Below are 12,127 nucleotides of genomic sequence, written 5' to 3'. Positions count from 1 at the left end.
GCGTTGTTTTGAGATGAGTTTCAGTTGTTATAGGCTCTAAACATCGTAACCGACAGAATGAGTCTCGGCTCCTGTTATTGGGGACAATGACTCGTCTGGATGTCAGCTCTCCGTCTAGCAGCGCGCGGACCAGCATGCAGAGGACGCAGCAGCCTGTGATCCTGTTTGGAGCTCGCCGGCTTCCTTATTCCTCGGCGCTCAGCTTCCACGGTGCACTAACCAAGTTAATAATTATCCGCTTAATACGCTCGTTTGTTTGGAGGTTGCATTAGAAAATCATTAGCGATGGAAATGATGAGGTGTAACAAGTTGTTGATTAGGCGTTTAGAGCTAAAGGCTCCTAAAGACACACGTATGTTCTGGGAACCGCTCGGTGCCAGAAACAAAGCTCCATTGTTGTTTTTCATAGTGTGACAGATATAAGTCTGTGTTTATTTACTGGCTGAGCCATGAACTCCTCGATACAGTTTCACCAAAAATATGTGTCCTCACGTGCATGACCCGACTGTTGAGAAACACCAGAGCTACATACCAGAGTTTATATATATATATATATATATATATATATATATATATATATATATATAGATATATATATTATATATATATATATATAGATATATATATTATATATATCTATATATATAGATATTATATATATCTATATATATATAGATATATATAATATTATATAGATATATATAATATTATATATATAATATATATATATATAATATTTTATATATATATATATATATATATATATATATATATATATATATATATATAGATATATATATTATATATATATATATATAGATATATATATTATATATATCTATATATATAGATATTATATATATCTATATATATATAGATATATATAATATTATATAGATATATATAATATTATATATATAATATATATATATATAATATTTTATATATATATATATATATATATATATATATATATATATATATATATATATATATATATATATATATATATATATATAGAAAAATAACCTCTGAACGTTCTGCGGAGTTTTTGTTTTTTTGCTTCAAGATACAAATATTTTCATTTAATGTACATGTTATGTGTAAATTAATTGAGTTTGGTTATACGTCACGTTATAAATCCTTAGTCATAATTATTAAGAATGTGAGAGAATCATTAAAAAACAAAAGATCTGACGTGTTTGAGGGGAAAGTGAAGAGCGACCTGTTTCAGGTCACATAACTCTTTATTGCAGGACTTTATATTTACACAGTCTTCTTACCCAGAGTGCAACAGCACGAACTTGCGGGCTGTGCAGAGCCGGTTGAGTTTAACGATGGAACCCTGCGGGCCTTTACGCACTGACCCTGATCGCTGCTGGTTAATAGATGTTCAAGTCGCTCCGCATTAACAGGAACACAGCAGAGCAGTCTACCTTTGTTCCGCAGGCTACTGTTGGTCCCCCCCCCCCGAGGCTCCGGAGGAGAGTTCCTGAGAGTCTGACCAAAAGTGATCTTCAGATGGACGTTCCTCCTCAGCGGAAATACGTTTTAGTGACATTCCTCAATAGTTCAACATTTTAGTGCACGTGTGACCATTAGTGGTGTTGAGACTTCAATGAATCCTCATTTAATATCCTCTATACCACACTGGATGTCATAATGTGTTCAGATTATATATTAATTATGGGATTACTGTAGTAGTTGTAGCATGTTACACATTGGCCAATCAAGGAAACTGAAAGAGAGAATAGTTAACATCAAAGACGAGTTTGAGCTTCAAGAGGGCACATTCCTCCTTGTTTTAGGTGTAACTGTGCAACATATAGCGCCACTATTTATATGTGATAGACGAGTTAAAACAATGTTAATTCAGCCAAACTGTCTCTCATCATTGTGGGAGGAATAGCCACAGAGAGACACTGCACCACCTTGTTTATGTGTAACAATGGAAAGTATCATTGAAAAGCTTCAGGTTAACAACACATCTGACTGACACACACAGACACACACAGACACACACAGACACACACAGACACACACAGACAGACACACACAGACAGACACACACAGACAGACACAGACACACACACAGACACACACAGACACACACAGACAGACACAGACACACACAGACACACAGACACAGACACACACAGACACACACACACACACACACAGACACACACACGGACACACACGGACACAGACAGACATAGACACAGACACACAGACACACAGACACAGACACACACAGACACACACACACACACACAGACACACACACGGACACACACGGACACAGACAGACATAGACACAGACACACAGACACACAGACACACACACACACACACACACACACAGACACACACACACACACACACACACAGACACACACACGGACACACACGGACAGACATAGACACAGACACACACAGACACACAGACACACACACAGACACACACACACACAGACACACACACGGACACACACACGGACACACACGGACACAGACAGACATAGACACAGACACACAGACACACACACACATAGACACATAGACACACAGACACACACAGACACACACAGACACACACACACTTAGACACACACAGACACACATCGACACACATCGACACACATTTCTGGTACTTGAAAAAAAAAAAACAGACAAACATTTATCTGCAAATTATACAATTTTTAATTAACTTAATTTCACCAGGATGATCCACTCAGAATCAATGCCTTCCAGAGATTACTGTGTCGAAAATGGCTTTCTGATGACTTTCGTCTTCTAACGATGTGGAAAAATACAAAGTGTTCCAAACACAGTTACAATGACTTTGACCTGAGCTCAACAAACTGATGTCTTCAAACGTCATTAAAGTTTCCTCTAATCAATATAACTCTTCAATCACATATATAAATATATAAATATATATATATTATATAATATGATATATATTCCACAGGTTAATTGTCTTTTTCAAATATCCACAGAGTTGTTTTTTATGGGAAAAGAGGGACAAAGAGGAAAAAGCACTTTGAAGACAGATGGTTCAATTTAATACAAGTGCTGCCCTCTAGTGGCCGAAACCAGATGCTCATATAATGGAGTCTTATCTAATGACTGATGTTTGCTTTAATGAAGACAATTGCAGCAACATAATGACAGTAAAAGTGAGTTTTAACCATTCTCTTCTTTCTGAAAGTGTTAAATCTTTGTTACCAAAGTTCTATTCATAATAATGTTCAGAAATGTGTCTCATCTCATAGAATGCATGTGATAAACCCTCAGTTCATTATAACTTGACCGAGTGACCTTAAAACTCTAACTCTATTTCTAATGTTTGAGGCCTGTGGCTGAATAAAACCTTTCAATCTGAGAAACATTTCACTCCATCAACTGTCTGACACTTTACCTCCAAAGAGGTGCGAGATCACTTACCAGTCTGCTGACCCTGTGTTGTTGTTGTTGTTGTTGTTTTTAACCCGATGCTGCCATCCAGTGGTTGAAGGAAGTCGGAACATGTTAACAGGATTAAAGGTTTCCTGCAGAGTTCATCTTTGACCTCAGTGGGTTTTTAGTTCCAGTTCCCAGAGGTTTCCCTCCCAGCTGTTTCAGTGGGACATGATGAATATTATCCTGATTACACTTTACTTCAAAACTGGGAAGTTAATACAAGACCTCTTAATGAACATCATGTATACTGTAAAAGGCCGCGTGTGAACTCAAACTTCAACCCTAAAAAAATAAACCAAAACGGCCAAAAAAATAATTAGCAGTGTTGAAATGTGCGCTTACTTGCACTTAAGATTCAACAATTAGTAGTTTTTGCAAAAGTAGCATTTGGAGTTTGGACATCACAATATTCTGATGTTTCAGTGGTCGATAATGTCAAAGACAGAATCTCCTCAGCTGTGTTTTAGACAGCAGAGGATCAGAAGAAGATGAAGAAGACAAAACCAAAGACACAAATTCAGCTCTCCAGAAAAATAGCATCACTAACTGCTGCAGAGTAGAGTTGGCTTCACTAAACTGAATTCTGCAAAGTCATTTCAATTGATGTACCTAAAACATCTCGGGCTGTTTCATTTTCTCAGGTATCTAAAACATTTTAAATCATTAAATTCTACGCATTCTTTTAAAAATAGCCCCTTTAATTCTTTTAATTTGATGACTGATGTGATTCGACCACTTTTTTCACACAGTGTGGTAAACTATTAGACATAGTTTTGGGGCTTTATTCATCAGTTGGCTCGTAGATAAACTTCTGGTCTCTTCGTCCATGATGAAGATGAAACCAGCTGAGGCTCGGGGGTTTCCCCTCTCACCTCCCGCGTTCATTAATAAACTAATTGGCCATTTTGTTTCGCATTAGCGTTGTGTGTTCAGCTAATCTGTCCCACTTAAATACTTGGAAAATGTCACCCCATTATAACGAGATGAGAGAAGTAGCACGTCGCTGCGTTTGTGCCACCTGCACGAGAAGTGGCGTCGTTTAGCCACCTGTACTGGGCCCCGCTCCTCCACACCGGCACCCCTCCTCAGCATAAACAAACACCCCCCTTTTAACACGGCCTACGTGTTCATATCGAGAGAAGGCATTTATCGTCGTTTATTTTGCTGTTTCATATCTAAAAGATCGTTTGAACTGTTTTGTGAACCTGAGCCCTTATACAAAGTATATCTGCACATTTTAAAGCTACTCCAGCTAAATCTTACACACAGTTTCCCATATGAGTGGTACAGGAACATTCTGGCATTGCTATATGAGATATGATTGTAATATCACAAATGTGACAATAATAGTATTTGAAATGAAAGCTGCAGTGATTTATTTGGAGATTAAATCATTGATGAACAAATAAACGTATCTACTGCTGAGTATCATGAGACTGTTGTGCTGAAATATTAGCGAGATATTACCAAATTTTCGGTTATTTTTAATTGTTTTCCCCCTTTTATTCATGTGGTGGTGTGCGTAAAAGACGCACGTTGGATCAATTACGCGTTCGCTCTATTTGGCCTTTAACTGTTCTTCATGGTGTTCTGTGTCACTGAACACGATGTGAACGGGAACTTCTGTTTCCTGGGAGAAAACGAGTCGGTTCTCCGCACATGAGGAGGATGAGGCGAGCTGTGCCCGTGTCAGAAGTCATTGTGCGTCTCCGTGCGGCCCTTTCACCACGAGACAAAGGGCGGCTTCTACTTCAAACGCTTGTAATGAAAGCTAATGACTATTAGATGGAGTGGAGGGGCCCTCGCCTTTGCAAATAAAATGCAAAGAAGGATTTTTTTTTTTACAATGGCCTACCCTAAAACGCGCGTTATTCAAATGAAGTGCACTTTCCTTTTGGAGCTGGAGGTTATAACTCTCCATGAGAACTTTCACACCTTCTCACAGCTGCATCTGAGCTGAGTCACGTGACGAAGGTCATTTAAATCTCGGGAGGAGAAATGTTTTTAAAGGTATTAAAATATATAAAGAAACAGCCAATAATAATAATGGCAAGACAAAGACATAAGCACATTGTCATCTGACTATTACGAAATTACGTTTTTCATTTTAAAACACACATTTGTATTGAGCTGAAACAATTCAGTTGCCAATGCTCTGGTTGCAGCCTCTCAGATATGAGCTTCCTTTGTCACATATACAGTAAATTGAACATATTTGGGTTTTACACTGCTGGTTGGACAAAACGAGCAGTTTGAATGTGACACTTTAGATTCTGGGAAATGATATTGGAGCAAGTTTCACAATGATTTGACAATTCAATCATGGAAATAACGTATTACAATTACATTTCATATTTAATAACTTGGTGTTAAAGTCTGTGTGCAGCATGTTTCATGATTCTGACCAACATAGTGCTAACTATCTTTATTAAGGCTGGTTATTCTGCACTGGATATGAGGTGTTGTGGCCTTGTGTCAGCTCGTATCCGGATTGTTTTAGTGTACACTTAACATATCGTCATACAACAGTTCATAGCAAGCCAGCAGCACGTGTCAGCGTTCTGGATGAGAACAGCCTGAAGTACAACAACAGCTGGTTTTAATAGTGACGCTAACGTTGCTGCTGGAGTCTAAATTCACTTTGTCACTGCTGGACAACCAACGCTTGACATTGGCTCAAGTTATTTTGCTTGAACATGACTTATTTTGTGTATTTTACCTTTATTTTACCAGGATAGTTTCTTGAGATCAGGGAATTTATTTTTAAAGCATCGCAGCACAATTTAGACCAAAAGAAACAACGTCATTGAAAATACTTTGGCTGCAACTGAATCATTTTCATCATCAGTTAATCTGCAGAATTCTGTGGTTTGTAAAATGCTGGGAAACTGTGAAAAAATGCAATATCACAATGTACCCGAGCCCAAGACGTCTTTAAATGGATTGTTCTGTTCAACCAACTGTTCTAATCCGAACTGTATTCAAATTTATATCGTATAGAACAAAGAAAAGCTGGAAATCCTGAGAGGTTGAGATGCATTTGTGTCTCTACAATTCATCGATTCATCAAAAGGTTTTTACCCCTCCACTAATTGCTTAAGCTATAGAAAACACAGTAAAAGCAAAGACACAATGTATCCTCACAGTGTGGATGAACGAGCCAAAGGTATAAAAGCAACAAGTCTAGAGGCAAATGAAGATGTAACAGTTGTCTTTCATAAGCAGCTTCACCGCAGAGAGTCTTAAGACACCCAGCCAGCGTTGGCTTGTTTCCAGCCGTTAAGGTGCCCTGTGCTAATTGGGCTTCCCCCCCCCCCCCCCATCCCCAGGACTTTCCAGGCTTTCCCAGGCCTCTGACTGCTTCTTTCTTTCCCTCAATGGGATTACGTTGGGCTGTGGAGAGCGAGGGGAGGAGGGGGAGCTGATCACATCAGAAATGGCTCTCTGGGGTTTTTACACAAATTCTGCTCCTTCAGCCCTAATCAGGCGGAGCAGAGACACCAGGAGAGAGCAGGGGGGGGGGGGGGGGGGCTCTGCTCTCTCAGCTCTGTTAGCGTTTATTAAACTTCTCTCTTTGATACTGTCACCAGCCGTCTTCTTCTCCCTCTTACAGCACCTCTGCTGCATGCGTTGGTGGCGTGCTGGGCTTACATTGGTCTCTTATGTCTTTGATGTGTTTACATAGAAGAGGCCTGCAAACGTCCCCAATGTGCACCGACATTACAACCAGCTCAGTGAACGTGATCTGACTGGAATAACTTCAGGCTCTCGAGCTTGTTTTTCATAATTTGCATGCTTCTGCTCAGTATTTTATCTGATTTTGTTTATAGGGTGGATTTGTGCCCAGCTGGTTTCAGGAGAACTTTGTGCTCGGAAAAGAGACCTTTATTCTGAAATCATTGTGCACAGGAAATAACTGCATTTATAAATCAGAGCAAAAGAAGGAGGAGGATGTTCTCTGCACGTGTACAAAAGTAAATCTGGTCACCATGCTACACTCTGTCATGTACAGTACTGCTTACAGTGGCCGAGAGCAGGAACTACACAAACAGTGAAAGTGAAGAGAAGCGCATGAATGTCTTCACCACACTGTTAACAGATACACAAGATGTAAAATGCTCATTGTGTATGTGCTCATAGGCTGATTGTTAAAAGGGTCAGAATCCAGAATCAATTTGTTTTCTATTCGGTTGTTAGTGCTTTCAAATTTGACACGTTTTTTTATTTTGCCAAAATGAACTGTGTTCAAGTTTCCTCAGATAAGCTTCTTGATGGATCACTAAATAGGGAAAAAAGACACAAATAACTTTCTGTGACCAAAAGGCCTTTATATCCGTGCTGAGACGTCACGTATTACTTCATCTCTAAGGTTCACAAGTAGAGATGTTAGTCACTGATGTCGATGGTGCTGAACCCTGAGAGACAAACATTATGAGCACGACAGAACTCAAATTATAGGAATTATTCAAAGTGAAAGCTACCAACATGGTTGCCAGTGTGTTTCGGGCGTCTGTAGTGTTGATTGGTTCCACTAGTCACGTAAAGCTTATTGCTTTATGTAATATGTTCAAAATCAACCTGCCACCGAGGCTATTTGGTTACAGAATGTCAATATTAGTCATCAGGTTTATATAACTCTAAGTTTCTCTCAATTCATTTAAATTGGCAGTTTTGCAGTTCTCTCGTCTCAAAGTCATTGTTTCTTTTGTTCAATTCCTGAAATAAGGTTTGTTGTTAACACAAGCGTTTAATAGATTTTAACGTTTTGTTCTGTGATTTAAAACATCAGTTGATTCCGCTCTTGTGAATGTTGAACCCTTTACGTTTTTAAAAGAGACGGTTGTTAACAAGTGAGACGACTAGACATCATGGAGCGGACTTGTCTGCCTTCACAGCCTCCGTTGTTTACATTCCCGCTCTGTGACCGCGGTGCCGTTAGCTCTTAGCTTAGCCCTATGTTATCTGTTTTTCATCTCACGATCGCATTCACGCTTCAAAAGTCATAAAATTTGTGTTAATTTGTTAAAATGAACATGCTGATCAGTATCATAAACCTTTGTTTGCCACAGAGATGCTTTTCTTACAATAATACAAAACTAATCCCGTTGGCTTTTTGACGCAAGAACCAGGGCGACGCTAACTTCCAGGGTCGGGCTACAAAAACACGTCATCCACGCAGCGCTCTACTGTCAAAGGAACATGGACATGAGACGGATATCTAAATACATCAGTAGAGTAGTTTGATGGAAGGTGATAATACATTCATTACCATAAAGTAATCCACGCACGAACTTATTGTGAAACAAATGTGAGGATTACAGAGATGGACACACCGCCTCAGATGTCTTTGTTCAATGTGACGGAGTTCTCCACAGGACGGGACTTTCAGGTTGACCAGCGCAATGAGCTGCTCTGATGGACTCATTTGCTACATCCCAGTCCTTTCTGCACGCTGTCTTCCCTCGCGGTTTATCCCTCATGTCTGCCAGGCAGGCTTCAGCAGACAGCGTGAGTCCTCTTCCACCTGGAAGGAAAGACGAGGACTTTCAACAAAGCAGAGACGGGACACCTGCCGGGGGTGGGAGGGCCTGTGTGAGCCCCGTCTATTGAGAGGCAGTGAGAACAGGCGTATTGACCGTTTAAACAGATTAAAAACAGTGAGACCCGGCTCTCCAGCCCCGAGACAGACTGACCCCTACCACCCCGGGTTACAGATATCCTCACATAATCCCTGAGCTGGTTATTTATTTGCTTAGCTCAAAGCAGAGGGGAACCCGAGTCCGTCCCAGACTTCAACTTAGATCAAACCGGGGAGGAAATGTCTCGCCGTGTCTCTTCGAACCGGGCGCTCAGAGTGAGATGAGAGGAGCAATAAGGGGAGGTCAAAGGGCATGATGGTGGTTTGATGGATACATTAGAGAGGAGACAGGTTTACTCTCTGTGGGTAAATCAGTTTCTGACACTAAATGTTGTGTTTGCTAGCAGGGAAGCTACATTTAAATGTGGTTAAAATGAGTCTGACATAACTATGAGCAGTGGTTTCTGATTAACCTGTTTTTCTTCAAAGCCCGTTAAATCACCGTTCCAGAACTTCTAACTTCAACACTTTTCTTAAACATTAACAAAACGTTGCACCAAACGAGGGTGAAACGAGACTAAATGAGCCGCAGTCAGATTTCAAATGTGAAAAAGCACATCTTTAGATTTAATGAATTAAAAGTTTAACATTAAAACACGGAGTTAATCTGCTTCATGGTGTTGGAGTGATTTGATCTGATTTGATGGTTGCTAAACAAACCCAGAACTGTCGTCAGATTTTGCTGCTAACTCCTGATTGGTGGACATAAGTGCATGACGTCACGTTTTCCCAACTGAGCCTGAAACCAGTTTGAGCACATGAGAAAACCAGAAACCTCTTCTGTAAAATACTAAATCTGACTTTTATAGAATATTGTGTTTTAATGTAAAATGTCTCGTCTCAGCAGAAGCCTTTAAAATGTCCCATGAGTTTAGCTGCTGCAAATAATAAATGAGGATTTCTGATTTCTTGCAACACAAAATGTAATAAGAAGGAATAAACAGGACATGGTTGGCATTAATGTCATAAAATATATTTCTGAATATGTCATTCAAATGTACAAAAACTGAAGAGGTGAAGTGAGCTTATCAAAGAGCAAAACCATTTAAATATATAACTATACATCTATTAAATAACTGTAGTTGGAGACACAGGCCCCCTTTCTCAAAACATGCACAAAAAGTCTCAAAAAGTCCGGTGGTGTTCGTTCAACAGTGGTCAGTAGAGTCATCAGACACGTCAATGTCCACGTCCAGGTCGGAGAACTCCTCATCCTCATCTCCTTCGTCCCCGTGGCCTTGAGATCCAGGACTTTTTAGCGGAGCGGCCAGGCCAAGTTTGGCCAGCTTGGCCTGCTGCTGCTCCAAACTCTGTTTGCGCCACTTGATGCGTCGGTTCTGGAACCAGACTTTGACCTGGAGAGAGAGAGAGAGAGAGAGAGAGAGAGAGAGAGAGAGAGAGAGAGAGAGAGAGAGAGAGAGAGAGAGAGAGAGAGAGAGAGAGAGAGAGAGAGAGAGAGAGAGAGAGAGAGAGAGAGAGACATGCATTTTAGAAAAAAAATCCAGTAAGAGACGAGTTTCTGAGGCTATTCCTAAAATTCAGATTTGTTTTCCTTTTCTCACCTGAGCTTCTGTGAGCTGTAGGGCCGAGGCCAGGAGGAACCGCTCTGATCCCACCATGTACTGCTGTCGCGCAAACTCCTTCTCCAGCCGGGAGAGCTGCTCGCTGGTGAAGCTGGTGCGCATCCGTTTCGACTTGCCACCTTTAGTTTTGAACGAATGCAGCCCTGCGTTCACTTTGGACATTGAAGCTGAAAAGAAGAGATGACGCGTTTAGTCACACTGTCACGTGAAAACAGTTTCATTTTGACATTTACATCTCACTCTGCTAGATCCAGTAAATAGTGAAAAAACTCTCTTTTTTTACCTTGTGCGTAAAATGCTCCACGACACGAGGATTGGTAGGAGAAAGGCGGGCAGCAGTAGACTGAGTATCCAGGCTGCGTGTGGAGCGCAGAGTGCAACATGTTTTGAGAGTAGAGGTAAGGTGCTGCTGCCATCGGTAAGCCCGCGTGTCCGGTGAGAGGCAGAACCGGGACTCCTGGTTGGTATTTCTCTCCGCACGGAGTTGGACTCGCCCGACAGCTGGTTGCGTGCTCCGGCTTGGCGAGCAAAGCATCGATGGTGAAAGATTTCCCACTGGGAGGCTTCGTTGTCGACACGCACTGGCTCCCCTGGTACTGCGGGTACAGCGATGCCGGTGCGTAATTACGCACGGAGTATCCAAAAGCTCCCACTGGTCTGTTCGGCACCTGCATTCTGACAGATGTATTTTTTTTTTAAAGCTGTAAAATAAGATCTTGATCCTTTGCAGAAAACCAGTTGTCGCTCCGAGTGCAGCAGGAAAGTGAATGCTGCTCCTCCTGCGGAGGCTCCTCACTTATACTCCGGCCGGACACAGAGGTGTCAACAGCCCCCCCATCGGTCCTTTGTCTTTCTAAGTAGCAGATGAGAGAAACGAACATCCCGACAACGTATCCAATTAATTGGTGGAGTAGTACAAGCTGGGATTGTCAAACATCCTAACCCTTTGAATGACAAGGCTTTTGAAGAGTCGGTCGGGGGGGGAACTCGGGAGATTTACTGGGCTACAAATTCTTGCATGGATCTTAAGTCCAAATGTAATCATTACCGCTGGGAAAGCCTTGATGTTACCAAATCATCCTATTTGGAGCCTTTTAAGTTCTGGCTGGCCGACAGATGCTCTAAGCAGCGTAACAAGTCGCTTCAAGCTGTACAATAACAGAGAATCTACTGTGTTGAACTCTACTTATTTTTATGCACTTTTTTCCAACCTTATAATTTAGGGACAATCAAGACTTGTGTTTGTCTGTAAAAAACTGTAAATCAAGAGTCACTCCTGTTTGCAGACAGCCCATAATCTTCTTTTCTGTCCAAAATGAATGCGCTTTATTTCCAGAGTGTGTTTTTTAACAGCAGTGGTGTCGCTCTTAAAAGTGAATAACTGCCGTGCGCAATTGAGGCGTCAGATTCAGCGGGTCAGGTGTGGCGACAGAGTGATGCT

The 12,127-nt window shown here is 41.0% G+C and overlaps 1 protein-coding gene across 1 annotated transcript; it reads right to left on the bottom strand.

Moving 5' to 3' along the window:
• Positions 1 to 10,251: 10,251 nt before the first annotated feature.
• Positions 10,252 to 11,360, bottom strand: noto (notochord homeobox). The gene is made up of 3 exons (XM_076107179.1): positions 10,970 to 11,360; positions 10,666 to 10,853; positions 10,252 to 10,458 (listed from the first exon to the last, which is right to left on the bottom strand). The coding sequence occupies exons 1-3, from the start codon at positions 11,358 to 11,360 to the stop codon at positions 10,252 to 10,254; spliced, it is 786 nt and encodes a 261-aa protein (XP_075963294.1).
• Between the last annotated feature and the right edge of the window lie 767 nt (positions 11,361 to 12,127).

The sequence above is a fragment of the Anarhichas minor genome, unplaced genomic scaffold (assembly GCF_050575085.1).
Source record: "Anarhichas minor isolate MPS153535 unplaced genomic scaffold, ASM5057508v1 ptg000038l, whole genome shotgun sequence".
NCBI classification, from domain to species: Eukaryota; Metazoa; Chordata; class Actinopteri; order Perciformes; family Anarhichadidae; genus Anarhichas; species Anarhichas minor.
Note: the sequence above shows the minus strand (reverse complement) of the source record. Positions and strands in the feature narration are given on the sequence as shown.